Here is a 17,551-nt window from a genome sequence, read left to right as displayed (position 1 = left end):
AAAAAAAAAAAAAAAAGCTTTAGAACAGTAAGGAAAGTACACTTGGAAGTATAAGCCCAGTGGGTGACTTGAGAGACCAAGTGTGCAGCTTGACCTCTTGACTTGGGGTTTTATGTGCTGGGATACTTCCGAGATTTTGTGTTACTTCTCCCCACTCCTGAAATCTTATTGGGAAGCTGCTGATCAGTTTCAGGTGTTTTCTAAATTTTACGAGACGGCCATTCCCTGGCACCAGCTGTGACCAATGACTACTTTAAAAAGCAGTTAACAACCTCCTGATGGTCGCCCAACACTCCGTGTGTGTGTGTGTGTGTGTGTGTGTGTGTGTGTGTGTGTGTGTAACTAGCTACCCACTGTAACACTTTCTGAATGGACGTCTGTGTGACTTTTACCATTTATTGATTCTCTTTCCCTCCATGAACAACTGACTTCCTGTCTTGAATTTTCCTTTCTCTGAGCTCTTAGAAGGTTGCCTTTGGAAAAGTTCAAAGATAAGAAATATTTGCTGCTTGTTCTGGCTAGAGTTTTGTAATAAGATATTTGATTCAGAGTCAACTTAATTAAAAGCAGATATTCAAGCTATAAGTATATTGACAAGGCCTTTATGGGTTGGTTTTTTTTTTTTTTTTTTTGATCTTGTTTTTCTGGGAAAAAAAGATTTTTATCTTTTCAGTCAACTGAATTGTTTTTCTCCATTTTGTCTTCTTGCCACTCTTGATGCACACATGAGAGGACTTAAGATAATTTCCTTTCTTTTCTTTTTCTTTTTTGAGATGAGGTTTCACTCTTGTTGCCCAGGCTGGAGTGCAGTGGCGCGATCTCAGCTCACTGCAGCCTCCACCTCCCAGGTTCAAGCAATTCTCCTACCTCAGCCTCCCAGGTAGCTGGGACTATAGGCATGCACCACCACACCTAGGTAATTTTTTGTACTTGGTAGAGATGAGGTTTCACCATGTTGGTCAGGCTGGTCTCAAACTCCTGACCTCAGGGGGCCTACCCACTTTGGCCTCTCGAAGTGCTAGGATTACAGCATGTGCCACCACACTCAGCCAGACCTAAGATAATTTCTAACAGCCCAAACTCCTTGGGAAAAACAGAGGCAGTGCCACAGACCCCATTTTGTGAAAAACCTGTTTTCCTCAGGAAACCCCAGGAATTGAAAACAGATAAATTCCTTGTATTAATCCATTTTTATGCTGCTGATAAAGACATACCTGAGATTGGGGCATTTACAAAGGAAGGAAGTTTATTGGACTTACAGTTCCACATGGCTGTGGAGGCCTCACAATCACGGTGGAAGGCAAGGAAGAACAAGTCACATCTTATGTGGATGGCAGCAGGCAAAGAGAGAATGAGAGCCAAGCGAAACAGCTTTTCCTTTATCAAACCATCAGATCTCATGAGACTTATTCACTATCACGAGAACAGCATGGGAAAGATCTGTCCCCATGATTCAGTTACCTCCCACCAGGTCCCTTCCACAACATCTGGGAATTCACGATGATATTTGGCTGGGGACACAGCCAAACCCTACTATCCCTCTTAAAATCTAAGGCTAAATGTACTTTTGGATATTCTAGTATATCCAAATACACTAGCCTAGGAGCTTGATGTCATAGGCTCCACACCTAGTTGAGTGTCATCCTACCCCCCCACTGAGAGATAAGACTCCCACAGGGGATGGGCAGATAAAAAATACATTGATTGACTTTGGGTTGCTTTGCAATAAAATGTACAGTAAAATCATTGTACTGTCTTGTTCCATAGCATTTCTCTTTTGGGAATCCAGAATTTTTGGAGATCTGTTTGCTTTCCAGCTGTGCCTTTTTATTAGGCTCTAGAAACTGCATGTTTTCCTAGCCTTGTTCCACAAAGGACTCCACCCTGAATCCAGTAATCCAATTAAGAATCTTTTAATTTAATTTTTATTTATTTATTTTTTTAAAAGACGAGTCTCACCATGTTGGTCAGGCTGGTCTTGAACTCCCCACCTCAGGTGATCCACCCGCCTTGGCCTCCAAAGTGCTTGGATTACAGGCATGAGTCACCATGCCCGGCCTTAAGAATCTTAAAAACTGGCTAATGAACAATCTTACAACTACTGGATCCTTTTCTGTCTATATATTTAAGTGTTGTGTGTGATGTTGATATGAAAAAGTTATGATTAATTGGCTTAAAATAATAAGTACTTAAATATTTTGTCAGAAAAATTAGTCCATTTTCATGCTGCTGATAAAGACTCACTCAAGACTGGATAATTTATAAAGAAAAAGAGGTTTAATTGACTCACAGTTCCACATGGCTGGGGAAGCCTCACATCATGGCAGAAGGGAAAAGGCACCTGTTATATGGTGGTGAGCAAGAGAGAATGAGAATGAAGCGATAGGGTTTCCCCTTGTACAACCATCAGATCTTGTGAGACATATTCACTACCATGAGAACAGTGTGGAGGGAAATACCTCTTATAATTCAATTATCTCCCACTGAGTCCCTCCCACAACATGTGGGAATTATGGGAGCTACAATTCAAGATAAGATTTGGGTGGAGACACAGCCAAACCACATCATTCTGCCCCTGGATCCTCCTAAATCTCATGTCCTTACTTTTTTTTTTTTCTTTCTTTTTCTTTTTATTTTTTTTAAGACAGAGTTTTGCTCTTGTTGCCCAGGCTGGAGTGCAATGGCATGATCTCGGCTCACCGCAACCTCCACCTCCTGAGTTCAAGTGATTCTCCTGCCTCAGCCTCCCGAGTAGCTGGGACTACAGGTGCACACCATTCTATTTTATAAAATCAAGTATTTTAAGACTTTAACATATTTGACAGGCTTCCCAAAATCAAATTTTAGCTTCAAAATTAAGTCTTTTTTAACCTCTAACTTTGGGATGCTACAGAGGACCCTGAAGCATTCAAAAGAAAGGAAAACAGAATTATTTGACATGTTAAGTTACATGGAAAGCATTGTGAAAACAAGAAATACTGTCTATCCTTCTTCGGGTTATATTTTAGTGAATGTTATTAATACATGTTCCGAAATCGTATGGGATTTATAAAATTCTAATATGTCTGAGTATATGCTATCAATAATAATTATGGTTATTATATTATGATAGACCACAGATAGCCAAATTTCCTTTTCAATTTTGTCTTTAACTTTGACAGCTTAGTCATTTCCACAATTAATTGCTTAATTCTGATGTAGTTTCTGAAAGCTTCACAAGGCCACAAAATCCTAGAATATGGTGTCTTTTAGGAGGTTTGTGAAAGGATGGAAAGGACCCTGAAAAGCACTCTTGAATGCAGGTTTCTGATCACTTTAGAATCATACCATTTGGACTGAGTAAGAATTCCTGGGACTTTAATGAAAAGACTGGTTTAAAAAACTGCTAACCCAAGTAGAACAAAAATTAATTGAATATTAAGGGAATACTTTGTCATATTTTCTTTCTTTCTTTCCCTCCTTCCCTCCTTCCCTCCTTCCTTCCTTCCCTCCCTCCCTCCCTCTCTCCTCCCCTCCTCCCCTCCTCCCTTCCTCCCCTCCTCTCCTCCTTCCTTTTTTTGGGACAGATTCTCACTCTGTCACCCAGGCTGGAGTAAAATGGTGCAATTTTGAGGCTCACTGCAACCTCTGCCTTCTGGGTTCAAGCAATTCTCCTGCCTCAGCCTCCTGAGTAGCTGGGACTAAGGTGCATGACACTATGATCTGGCTAATTTTTTATTTTTAGTAGAGACAGGGTTTCACCATGTTGGCCTAGCTGGTCTCGAACTCCTGATCTCAGGTGATCCACCCGCCTTGGCCTCCCAAAGTGTTGGGATTACAGGCACGAGCCACCGCGCCTGACCACTTTGTCAGATTTTCATGCTAAATCTGCCAATACTGAAATTGTTTAAATATATAATTTGTATGAATTCCATGGCCTAAGTCAAATTACTTATGATAACCTATCAGTTGTCAGTGCTATGCCCCTAAATTGGAGAAACAACTAGTATTCAAGAGCATATAAGTCCAGTTAAGCATGGACTCATGGAGAAGTGGGATGTCTGCCTTGTCCTTTCTGAGTCCTTAAAGCTTTTGTCATTAAAAGCTCTTCGTTCTATGACTCATTATGGAAAAGATAAAATGATCCAAATTAAATATATATTGGTGTAGTGAATTCTAAATTGCTAAAATAATTTATGACCAATGTTTGGTTTGTCCAACCCATATTCCTGGGAAGACAATCAAAGCTTCAAGTACATTCTGCTACCTGATGGGCCATTGAAACATTTATAGAGGGCAGCCCCCTGGCACCAAGCAGCCTAAAAGTGCCCCAGCCCAGAAGCTAAACATTTATAGAGAGAAATGATTAACTGTCATTTTCAATGCATGTTTCCTGGTTGTGTAAGAGCTTTCCCATGCAAGAGGACTGATGTTATAACAGTAGATTATTATGCCACAGGTAAAGAAAACTTTTTATGAGGACAATCAGTTCCTTCACAATCTAAAATCTGAAGGCTGGCTCTTTTGAGAACATCAGAGAAAGACTGCCCTTGCCATCCACACTGCAGCAAAACTTGGGGACTTTGAATCTCGGGTTCATAATCTCACAACTGAAAAGGGTACCTCCACACTCTTGGAACTGTATCACCATTGGAACCCTTAAGGTAAAGCCAATCAGGGAAGTTTCTCCCCAGAAGAAGATGGCATCCTTGATGTGAACAGCTTTTTCCCAAGATCACACATCAAGACTTCTCTACTATCATGAGACTCTTTGAATTCTTCTCCCCCTTGCTTATGCCTCTATGAACAACAGAAGTGAAAAGAGCAGCTGGGCATGGTGGCTCATGCCTGTAATCCCAGCACTTTGGAGGCTGAGGCGGGCAGATCACTTGAGGTGAGGAGTTCAAGACTAGCCTTGCCAACACGGTGAAACCCCTGTCTCTTCTAGAAATACAAGAATTAGCCGGGTGTTGTGGCACATGCCTGTAGTCCCAGTCATTCAGGAGGCTGAGGCAGGAGAATCACTTCAATCAGGAGGCAGAGTTTGCAGTGAGCCCAGATCGCGCTATTACATTCCAGCCTGGGTGACAGAGTGAGACCCTGTCTCGAAAAAATAAAAAAAAAAAGAAATGTTGACCATGAGGGCCCCATAACCTGTGAATGGCACGCTCATACCGGAAATCCAAAATAATGGCAGCTGAGAGTGGCGCTAAGTTTTGGTCACATTCTCACCTAAGTGAGGAGCAAAATGGGAGAATTTTAAAACAAAATTGTAGGAGGCCATTGTTTTGGACTGAGCGCATGCACTGGGCCCCAGCAGACAAGACCAAACCAAAGTGGGGTCACTCGTCCTAAATGTGACACAATCAAATTAAGACTTTAAGGAAACACATACATCCTAGAGCAGACCAGGCTTTGTTTTTTCTCCTGTAAACAGGACATCCCAGCTTAAGGAAGTACCCTCTACTCTAACCCTTAAAAAAAAAACCCAAAGTCCTTGTTCCCACCCGGCAAAATCCACATTCTACTGTTTCCCAGTGGGTTTGAAGACCAAATAAGTACTTTTGCGGTGTTGACTGTGACATCGATGACTAAAAAGTTTTGGTAAATCTCTCAAAATTGAGAGGATGAACAAAAGTGGGGAATTGTTATCAAGTTTAGCCTAAAGCGGCTTCCATACGTATTTTGAGTTCAGCGTAAAGGTTTCATCATGAACTAGAGTCTAAAGGGAAATGTAAACAAACTGTAGTCTACTCTTGTGCCAATCACCAAGTTTTGCCCAATCAAATGTGGCTAAATGTTCACACTGTGTTCAAATAAGGCAAATGCCAAGCTATAACCAATGCAGCTGTTTCTGTACCTCACTTCCGTTTTCTGTGTGTCACTTTACTTTTTCTGTCAGTAAATCTTCTTCCACCATGTGGCTGCGCTGGAGTCTCTGAGCCTACTCTGCCTCGGGAGGCTGCCTGGTTTGTGAACCATTCATTGCTCAATTAAACTTGTAATTGAGGCTGGGCATAGTGACTCATGCTCGTAATCCCAGCGCTCTGGGAGGCTGAGGTGGGTGGATGATTTGAGGTCAGAAGTTCAAGACCATCCTGGCCAACATGGTGAACCCATCTCTAGTAAAAATACAAAAATTAGCTAGGTATGGTGGTATGTGGCTGTACTCCCAGCTATTTGCGAGGCTGAGGCAGGAGAATTGCTTGAACCCGGGAGGCAGAGGTTGCAGTGAGCCAAGATTGTGCCACTACACTCCAACCTGGGCAATGGAGTGAGACTACGTCTAAAAAAAAAAAAAAAATGAATTCAGCTGAAGTTTTTTTTAATCACCCTTCTGCCCATATTTTTTGATTTTTTAAAAAAGCAGTTTAACTCACCAAAGTAGAGTCCACACGTCCATTTCCATCTATGATAGCAATACATCGGCAGTGAGAAAGGCCTGCGTTTATGCTGCAGTCGTTATCTTCTGAGGACGACTATTGTTGTCCATTTTGTGCAGATGTTGTTTTATGCACATCACATCAGTTTAACTTAAAGAGCTTGAAACAAATTCACTATTTTTCCGTCCTGTCCTGACCTTCATTTTTATTGACTAATAAACATCAGCTTCCTTAATGCCATCAGAATAAAGTCTCTGCATTTTCTTTGGCAGTAGTGGGCTTTAAAAACACTTTTAGGCTGGGCGTGGTGGCTCACACCTGTAATCCCAGCACTTTGGGAGGCTGAGGTGAGGTCAGGAGTTACAGATCAGCCTGGCCAATGTGGTGAAACCCCATCTCTAATAAAAAAATACAAAAATTAGCTGGCGGCAGTGGTGCGTGCCTGTAATCCCAGCTGCTTGGGAGTTTGAAGGAGAATTGCTTGAACCTGGGAGCAGAGGTTGCAGTGAACTGCTCTTCAGCCTGGGCAACAAAGCAAGACTCTGTCTCAAAAATTTAAAAAAAAAAATTTAGTACAAAAAATGAGATGGGGTATTTCTATTTTGCCCAGGCTGGATGCAAACTCCTGAACTCAAGAAGTCCTCCCACCTCAGCCTTCAGAGTAGCTGGGAGTACGGGTCTGAGCCACCATGCCTGGCTCAGCAGTGGGCTTTTGAAGGAAGAGTTGTGCTTTTTCTTTCATTAACCGCGCTGGACTACATGACTGGAGGATGTATTCCTGGTTTCAGGAGTCCTCTGTGAACCTCTGTTTAGCCTTTGGTTCCCCTGCAAGGCTTCCTGGACTCCAAGGTTAGCTCCTGAGAAGGGCTTCAAAGCTTCACAAAGAGTTACAAGCCCACATTATTTTGACTATATTATCTTATTTTATATTTTGATTTCAAAATAAAGAGGAAGAAAAATAAGGAAAATGACTAGGAAATTAGGACAACAATTATAAATTGCACCACCACAGCCAGCTCATTTTTGTATTTTTTTTAATTAGAGATAGCGGTTCACCACGTTGGCCAGGCTGATCTGGAACTCCTGACCTCACCTCAGCCTCCCAAAGTGCTGGGATTACAGGTGTGAGCCACCACGCCCAGCCTAAAAATGTTTTTAAAGCCCACTGCTGCCAAAGAAAATGCAGAGACTTTATTTTGATGGCATTAAGGAAGCTGATGTTAATGAGCCGAAAAAAATGAAAGTCAGGACAGGAAAATAGTGAATTTGTTTCAAGCTCTTTGGTTTGTAATTATAGTTTATAATTATAAATTTTTAACGATTTGTAATTGTTGCCCTAATTTCCTAGACATTTTCCTTATTTTTCTTCCTCTTTACTTTGAAAATGTTCAAATCTACGGAAAAGGGTATGGAAGGCAGAATAATGGTTCCCCAAAGATGTCCACATTCTAATTTTTGGAACCTGTGCACGTGTTATCTTAGACGGCAAAATGAACTTAAGTTAAGGGTCTTGAGATGGGAGGAGTGTCCTGGATTATACAGGTGGGCCCAGTGTAATCACATGAGACCTTTAAAGGCAGGTAAAGGGTCAGACAAGGGTAGAGAAGGCAGGCAGAGGATACAGAAGTGGAAATGTGATGATCAGAGCAGAGGTTAGCGTGATGTGTTTTGAAGATAGAGGAAGGAGCCAGGAGCTAAGGCGTGTGGGTGGTGTTTGAATCAGGAAAAGGAAACATTCTTCTTTGAGCCCTGAGAAGCACCTTTCAGCTCCATAAGGCTCATTTTGAATTTCTGACTTCTAGAACTTTAAGAAAATACATTTGTGTTGTTCTAAGACACCAGGTTTGTGGTAATTTGTTAAGAGCAGAAATAAGAAACAAGGGGCGAAAGATTGGCAATGAATTCCTTCATCTAGACATTTTGCTACATTTGTTTTTCTCTCTCTCTCTTACACTATGGTTTGCTGAAGAATTTGGAATGAGTTGCAAGTGTGACACTTTTGTTTTTTTTGAGACAGAGTCTTGCTCTGTCGCGCCCAGCCTGGAGTGCAGTGGTGAGATCTCAATTCCCTGCAACCTCTGCCTCCCAAGTTCAAGCAATTCTTCTGCCTCAGTCTACCAAGTAGCTAGGATTACAGGCGGCCACCACGAGGTCTGACTAATTTTTTGTATTTTTAGTGGAGACAGGGTTTCACCATATTGGCCAGGCTGGTCTCAAACTCCTGATCTCAGGTGATCCACCTGCTTCAACCTCCCAAAGTGTTGAGATTACAGGTGTGAGCCACTGCACCCAGCCTGTGACACTTTACCTTTAATCGTTTCAACATTAATCTCCCAAACAATACAAATATCACTCAAGAAATTTTACATGAACAAAATACTAGTCCTTAATAATAGCTAATACTAAATTTCACTAATTATTCCAATAATGTTCTTTAGAGCTTTTTGTGATCCGGAATCCAACCAGGAATTATGCATTGCACTTATTTGCCATATGTACCTAGGCTCCTTTAATGTAGACTAGCAACTGAGATTATTTTTTGTCTTAATGATGTCATCATTTTTGAAGAGTCCGGAAGGTCAGCCATTTTGCCGAATGTTCCTTAATTTGGGTTTGTCTGGCTGCTTCCTTCAGGATATTAGTTCCAGGCTAAACATCTCTGGCAGGAATATATGTTGTTGCTGTTTTGTCCTCAGAGCATCTAGGGGACAGACAATGTCAGCTTGTCCCCTGGGGTAACCGATATAGGACCTTACCTAGCACATGCTTTATCACTGGTATGTACGTATAGAAAAAACACACTACGTGTAAAGTTGGTCCTATCATTGGTTTTAGGTATCCATTGTGGTCTTGGAACACATGCCCTGAAGATAAGAGGGAATGACTGTATTTCTTCTTTTTCTAAAATAAGAAATAAGAATAAAATTATGCCTGGGTAACAAGAGCGAAACTCCATCTCAAAAAAAAAAAAAAAGAATAAAATTATGATATTGGCTGGTGTGGCGGCTCTTATCTGTAATCCTAGCACTTGGGGGGCCAAGTGGGAGGATTACTTGAGCCCAGGGGTTTGAGACTAGCCTGGGCAATAATAGTGAGACCTGAACTCTACAAAAAACTAAAAACATTAGCAAGGCATAGTGGTGTGTGCCTGTAGTCCCAGCTACTTGGAAGGTTGAGGTGGGAGGATCACTTGAGTCTGGGACGTTGGGACTGCGGTGAACCGTGATCACATCACTGTACTCCAGCCTGGGCAACAGATGAAGCTCTGTCTCAAGAACAACAAAAAAATTATGATATTCAAAACCCGGGCGCCTTCAAGATGCCGGCTTACCACTCTTCTCTCATGGATCCTGACACCAAACTCATTGGAAACGTGGCACTGTTACCTATCAGAAGTCAGTTCAAAGGACCTGCCCCCAGAGAGACAAAAGATACAGATATTGTGGATGAAGCCATCTATTACTTCAAGGCCAATGTCTTCTTCAAGAACTATGAAATTAAGAATGAAGCTGATAGGACCTTGATATATATAACTCTCTACATTTCTGGGTGTCTGAAGAAACTCCAAAAGTGCAATTCCAAAAGCCAAGGCAAGAAAGAAATGTATACACTGGGAATCACTAACTTTCCCATTCCTGGAGAGCTTGGTTTTCCACTTAACGCGATTTATGCCAAACCTACAAACAAACAGGAAGATGAAGTGATGAGATCCTATTTACAGCAGCTAAGGCAAGAGACTGGACTGAGGCTTTGTGAGAAAGTTTTCCACCCTCAGAATGATAAACCCAGCAAGTGGTGGACTTGCTTTGTAAAGAGACAGTTTGTGAACAAGAGTCTTTCAGGACCTGGACAGTGAAGGGAGCTCGCGCAGCCACCATCTCCAGAGCCCTGGGCAGCATTTTCCAGCAAGATATACAGAATCTTTTGCCTTTATTTCACAAAGTTTTATACAGAATAGAGAAGAGCATGTCTTTACTTGAAAAACTCTTGATCAAGAATTTGGGTAGGAGAAAAGAAAGTGTGTTATCAAGGGTGATTTGAAATTTTCTGCAGCATTAAGCTGGCGCTTAATAGGAATAAGTAATAATAAAGAAATTTCTAACATTCCAAAAAAAATTATGATATTCACTTTGGCAGAAGATTAAGATGTATAACAAAGTATAGTTGCTTCACACCTTTGTCTAGTTTTTCATAAAATTTTGACTGGAAATATTGTCAATAAGGGGTTCCTTTGAGATTATTTTTTCTTGTGGTCAGGAATTTTAGGTATCTCTCTCTCTCTCTCTCTCTCTCTCTCTCTCTCACACACACACACACACACACACACACACACTTTACTAAAGCAGAAAGGAATTTATTTTAGAATCTCAGAACTATTCTAGAATAATGGAAAGTGGGAAGGCTGGCATGGCATCCTAGGCTTGGAAAATGGGCTGGAACTCAAAGGAGGGTGAACTTCAGGGAACACAACTGTGGGTGGTCACAGCCCCAGTCTTGTCAGGATGCTGCTGCTGGCTCCCTGGCTGTCAGGCTCTCTGAGGCTGCTCTGGTCTGCTGACGCTGACACTACTGTGGTCATTACTGAACTGACTCTCTGACTCTGTTCTCTGTCTGAAGATTTAGAATTCTGGGCCGCAACACCTACTGGCTAAGCCTAGGTCATCAGCCTGCAACATGCACTGGCCGGAGGGGTACGAGGGAGAATCAGATCTTCATTTTCCTTAGTTAGAGGTGGGGCTCTGCCTCCCTCCAAATCTTACATGATACAGGGTGTGAGAGCAATTCCTCTAAAAGAGAAAAGGTGTTCTGGTGTGGGGTAGCCAGAAAAGGGTCAAAGGTCCACTCTACTCAGCCCCTAAAAGAGAAGGGTGCAGGCTTTTCCACGAAAGAAGTAATTCTTCTAATGAATGGTATCTCCAAATAAGGGATCTCTGGTTCTCGGGGAACGGCAAATGCATAGTGAATATAAAACGTGCCATCTCACTATTCTACCAGTAAGTGAGAATTAAAACAAGAAGACGCCCTGAGAGGATTTTGAACAGGGGACGGATGTAGCCAGAATGCTCACTTTCCAAGGGAGAGCCCCTTCCTTCAAAGTGAAACTTTAATGCAGCGTATAACCCACTTGAAATGTCTCAACTTGTAAGTGATATGGATTACAAAATTAAAAAAATGCTGAAGTAACGGTATTTTTATTTTTAATTTAATTAATTAACTTTTAATTTTTTTCAGCCAAATATTTTATTTTATTTTTTATTTTTATTTTAGGTTTAGGGGTATATGTGCAGATTTCATGTGTAGGTAAATTGCATGTTGTGGGGTTTGGTGTACAGATTATTTCGTTATCCAGGTAACAAGCATAGTACCTGACAGGTAGTTTTTTGATCCTCACCCTCCTCCCACCCTCCACTCTTCAGTAGGCCCTGGTGTCCGTTGTTCCTTTCTTTGGGTCTACGTGTATTTAATATTTAGCTCACTTTTATAAGTGAGAAAATGTGGTATTTGTTTTTCTGTTCCAGTGTTAGTTTGCTCAGGATAATAGCCTCCAGTACCATTTATGTTGCTGCAAAGGACATGATCTTACTCCTTTTTATGGGCTGCATAGTATTCCACGGTATATGGGCCACGTTTTCTTTATCCAGTCTACTGTTGATGGGCATTTAGGTTAATTCTATGTCTTTGTTATTGTGAATAGTGCTGCAATGAACATACGTATGCATGTGTCTTTAGTAGTACCATTGATTTTCTTTGGGTATGTACCCAATAATAGGATTGCTGGGTGAAATGGTAGCTCTGTTTGAAGTTCTTTGATAAATTGCCAAACTGCTTTCCACAGTGGCTGAAGTAATTTACATTCCCACCAGCAGTGTATAAACATTCCCTTTTCTCCACAACCTCAACCATGTCTATTATTTTTTGACTTCTTATTAATAGCCATTCTGATTGGTGTGAGATGCTATCTCATTGTGGTTTTGACTTGCATTTTTTTAATGATTAGTGATATTGAGCATTTTTTCATATGTTTGTTGGCCACATGCACGTCTTCTTTTGAAAAGTGCCTGTTTATATGCTTTGCCCACTTTTTAATGGGGTTGTTTTTTTCTTGTAAATTTGTTCAAGTTCCTTGTAGATTCTGGATATTAGACCTTTGTGAGATACATAGTTTGCAAATATCTCCTCCAGTTCTGTGAGTTGTCTATTTACTCTGTTGATAGTTTCTCTTGCTGTGCAGAAGCTCTTTATTAAATACTGCAATTAGGTTCCATTTGTCAATTTTTGTTTTTGTTGCAATTCCTTTTGGCGTCTTCATCATGAAATCTTTGCCAGGACCTATGTCCAGAATGGTATTTCTTAGGTTTTCTTCTAGGGTTTTTATAGTTTTGGGTTTTACATTTAATCTTTAATCTACCTTTAGTTGATTTTTGTATATGGTGTGAGAAAGGGGTCCAGTTTCAATCATTTGCATATGGCTATCCAGTTATCCCAGCACCATTTATTGAATAGGAAGTCCTTTATCCTTTGCTGGATTTTTTGTTGACTTTGTCAAAGATTAGATGGTTGTAGGTACGTAGTTTATTTCTGGGCTTTCTAGTCTGTTCCATTTGTCTATGTGTCTGTTTTTGTACCAGTACCCTGCTGTTTTGGTTACTGTAGCACTTCAGTATAGTTTGAAGTCTGGTAATGTGATGCCTCCAGCTTTGTTCTTTTTGCTTAGAATTGCTTTGGCTATTTGGGCTCTTTTTTGGTTCCGTGTGACTTAAGTTAAATTAAATTAATTAATTTTTTTTTTTTTTGAGACAGTATCTCCCTCTGTTGCCCAGACTGGAGTGCAGTGATAGGATTTTGGCTCACTGCAACCTCCACCTCCTGCGTTCAAGTGGTCTTCCTACCTCAGCCTCCTGAGTAGCTGGGATTACAGGCATGCACCACTACACCTGGCTAAGTTATGTGTTTTTAGTAGAGACGGGGTCTTACCATGTTGCTCAGGCTGGTCTCAAACTCCTGACCTCAGGTGATCTGCCCACCTCAGCCTCCCAAAGTGCTGAGATTATAGGCGTGAGCCACTGCACCCAGCTGAGAATGTCATCAGTGGTTTGAATAGCATTGATTGTGTAAATTGCTTTGGGCAGTATGGCCATTTTAATAATATTGATTCTTCTTTGATTCTTCTTATCTATGAGCATGGAATGTTTTTCCACTTGTTTGTATTGTCTCTGATTTCTTTGAGCAGTGTTTTGTAATTCTCATTGTGGAGATCTTTCACCTCCCTGGTTAGCTATATTCTTAGATATTTTATTCTTTTTGTGACAATTGTGAATGGGATTGCATTCTTTTTTTTTTTTTGAGACGGAGTTTCGTTCTTGTTACCCAGGTTGGAGTACAATGGCATGATCTTGGCTCACCGCAACCTCCACCTCCTGGGTTCAAGCAATTCTCCTGCCTCAGCCTCCGGAGTGGCTGAGACTACAGGTGTGCACCACCATGCCCAGCTAATTTTTGTATTTTTAGTAGAGACGGGGTTTCACCATGTTGACCAGGATGGTCTCGAACTCCTTACCTCTGTTGATCCCGCCCGCCTCGGCCTCCAGAGTGCTGGGATTATAGGTGGGATTGCATTCTTGATTTGGCACTTAGCTTGGATGTTGTTGGTGTATAGAAATGTTACTGATTTTTGTACATTGATTTTGAATCTTGAAACTTTTCTGGAGTTGCTTATCAGATCTAGGAGATTTTGGGCAGACACTCTGGGGTTTTCTAGGTATAGAATCATATCACTTGCATACAGAGATAGTTTGACTTCCTCTTTTTGTATTTGGGTGCCTTTTATTTTTTTCTCTTGCCTGATTGCTCTGGCTATGACTTCTAGCACTATGTTGAATAGGAGTGGTGGGAGTGGGCATCGTGTCTTGTTCTGGTTCTCAAGGGGAATGCTTCCAGCTTTTGCCCATTCCATATGATGTTGGTGGTGGGTTTGTCATATATGGCTCTTATTATTTTGACGTAAGTTCCTTCAATGCCTGGTTTGTTGAGGGCTTTTAACATGAAAGCATGTTGGGATTTTGTTTTTTAAATTTGGTTCTAGCAGTCTCCTAGAATACCAAACATTTTCAATTAATCATTTACTCTGTAGCAGACCTTGGTTATAGATCTGCTTGAGGTCTATTCGTGCAGTTGTAGACATTTTATTATTCTGTCTTTCAATACATATCTTCTGAATTCTCTCATAAGCAATGCAGTGTGTAAGTATACCTCAGTATGTAGCAGAAGGCCTTACGTAAAAAAAGGGGGCTTTTGCACAGGCCAAATAGCAAAGTAAAAAATCCATAAATAATAAAATATGGGTGCTATACACACCTGTTGATTGAGTTTGGGGCTTTCCAGCTGAGGTGAACTCTGATGGCAGTGGTATCAGAAGAAATAGAGGTTTTTGAGATAATCTTTCTTAATGATAATAACACCTTTCATGTGTTTATGTACGTTCTCATTTCGCTTTTATCATTTCACTCCTCACAACAGTCCTATAAGGTAGAGCTCGTTATTCACATTTCTCTCTATATATTTTTTGAGTTGGAGTCTGGCTGCATTGTCTAGGCTGGAGTACAGTGGTGAGATCTTGGGTTGTTGCAACCTCCACCTCCCGGGTTCAAGCAATTCTCCTGCCTCAGCCTCCCAAGTAGCTGGAATTACAGGTGTGTACCACCACTGCCAGGTAATTTTTGTATTATTTGGTAGAGAAGGGGTTTCATCATGTTGGCCAGGCTGGTCTTGAACTCCTGACCTCAAGTGATCTGCTTGCTTTTGCCTCCCAAAGTTCTGGGATTACAGGTGTGAGCTACTGCACCCCGCCTTGTTATTCACATTTTACCGACATGAACACTGAGGTCCAGAGAGATGAAGTGGTTTGCCCAATGTCACAGGTCTAGTACCAGATTTTAGATTGGAGCTCAAGTCTGTGGGCTTGCAGGATGTTCTCATTCTGGTGTACCAACTCTATGCTAATGTTAGAGATAGCATTTTTTTCACCAAATCTAAGGTGCCATCAATAATATGCACCATTGTTTCATGTACCACTCAAGATGAAATATAAACTATGATATGCCATTGAATGAAGATGCACTTAATATCAGAGATATTAAAGTGTTAGACATGTTTTTTTTTTTAAATTTATTTTTTGAGATAGAGTCTTGCTCTGTTGCCCGGACTGGAGTGCAGTGGCGCAATCTTGGCTCACTGCAACCTCTGCCTCCAGGTTTCAAGTGATTCTCCTGCCTCAGCCTCCTGAGTAGCTGGGATTACAGGCCTGCGTCACCACGCCCAGCTAATTTTTGTATTTTTAGTAGAGATGGGGTTTCACCATGTTGGTCAGGCTGGTCTTGAACTCCTGACCTCATGATCTGCCCGCCTCGGCCTCCCAAAATGCTGGGATTACAGGCGTGAGCCACCGTGCCCGGCTTGTTAGACATAGTTTTATAGGTAGCATAAATTTTATTTGGACTGGGCACAGTGGTTCACACCTGTAATCCCAGCACTTTGGGAGAGTGAGGTGGGGGGATCAATTGAGCCCAAGAGTTATCGAGACCAGCCTGGGCAACATAGTGAGACCCCATCTCTACAAAAATTATCTGGGTATGGTGCATGTACCTGTAGTCCCAGGTACTCAGGAGGCAGAGGTTAGAGTATCGCTTGAGCCAAGGAGGTCGAGGCTGCAGTTAGCCATGATTGTACCACTGCACTCCAGCCTGGGTGACAGAGCAAGACAGTGTCTCAAAAAAAAAAAAAAAAAAAAAAAAAAATCAAATATTTGTCTTGAACTTAGATACAGTTCAATTTTCTTTGTTAACATATCTGGAAATATATAGTTCAATATTTTCTCTCCACAAATAAATAGTTAGCTTAACACATACGGTGCCTCATAAATCCTTACTTAAGAACTGCTGTGAGAAACATGTAAACAGTGAAAAGTTCATGTTATTGTGTTAAGATAATAATGGGCATGAGGGATGTGGCAACACGGAGGAGGAAGTGATCCATTCCATTATTGAGGGAGAAGAGGCGTGAGTGATATACTCAGGAAATGAGGAACGACACTGGGACAGAAATGGCAAAGCAGGTATTGAAGCATCAGAGGAAGTTTGTCCTGGATTAGTGATCCCAAAATGTAATCTGGGGGCCAGTGTTACTTTAGAATGACACCTGACAAGAGTGTTTTCATTGGTTTGCAGCAAAATGAGAAAAGTAAGAAAAAATATTATTTTTCATAAAATTTATTCGAGCTGAATTTTTTTTAATTTGGAGACGGAGTCTCATTCTGTTGCCAGGCTGGAGCACAGTGGTGCTATCTCAGCTCACTGCAACCTCTGCCTCCTGAGTTCAAGTGATTCCCCTGCCTCAGCCTCCCAAGTACCTGGCACTACAGGTGCACACCACCAAGCCCGGCTAATTTTTTGTATTTTAGTAGAGACGGAGTTTCACCATGTTGGCCAGGAGGGTCTCCATTTCCTGACCTTGTGATCCACCTGCCTCGGCCTCCCAAAATGCTGGGATTACAGGCATCAGCCACTGGCCCTGAAAATTTATATTTATTTTGAGTTGTATCTTTCCTGTGCTGTCATTAACTAATATATTTGTGAAATCAGTTATATTTCTATATATAAGCATCAAGCAATTAGAAAATAAAATTTCAAAAATATAGCATTTATAATAGCATCAACAATGTCAAACACTGCCAGTGTGGTGGTTCATGCCTGTAATCTCAGCACTTTGGGAGGCCAAGGTGTGAGGATTGCTTGAGCCCAGGAGTTCGAGACCAGCCAGGGCAACACAGTAAGATCCTAGCTCTACAAAAAATAAAATAATTAGCCGGCTGTGGTGGTGTGTACCTGTGTTCCCAGCTATTTAGGAGGCTGAGGTGGGAGAATCACTTGCCTGGGTGGCAGGGTAAGACCTTGTCTAAAAAAAAAAAAAAAAAAAAATGAACACTAAGAAACAACAAATGATACACAAAATCCCTATAAGGAAGCTATAAGATATGAAAAAACAATAAAAACCCAAATAAATGAAGAAACAGGCCATACTTGATATTTTAAAAACATAAATTATTTCTAAAATGATCTATAGATTCAATGTAATTCCAATAAAATCTTAAAGGGTGTGTGTGTGTCTGTGTGTGTGTGTGTGTGTGTGTGTGT

General features: G+C 41.2%; 1 protein-coding gene across 1 annotated transcript; it reads left to right on the top strand.

The window, feature by feature from the left end:
• Positions 1-9,681: 9,681 nt before the first annotated feature.
• LOC105730657 (actin-related protein 2/3 complex subunit 3-like) lies at positions 9,682-10,218 on the top strand. The gene has a single exon (XM_064370625.1). It carries the CDS (start codon positions 9,682-9,684, stop codon positions 10,216-10,218), a length of 537 nt encoding a protein of 178 aa, XP_064226695.1.
• The last annotated feature ends 7,333 nt before the right edge of the window (positions 10,219-17,551 follow it).

Source organism: Aotus nancymaae, unplaced genomic scaffold, assembly GCF_030222135.1.
Source record: "Aotus nancymaae isolate 86718 unplaced genomic scaffold, 86718_ANA_hifiasm-v0.15.2.pri h1tg000108l, whole genome shotgun sequence".
NCBI lineage: Eukaryota > Metazoa > Chordata > Mammalia > Primates > Aotidae > Aotus > Aotus nancymaae.
Note: the sequence above shows the minus strand (reverse complement) of the source record. Positions and strands in the feature narration are given on the sequence as shown.

Coding starts and splice junctions, on each gene's coding strand:
- LOC105730657 (XM_064370625.1), top strand. CDS start 9,682: ATGCCGGCTTACCACTCTTCTCTCATGGATCCTGACACCAAACTCATT.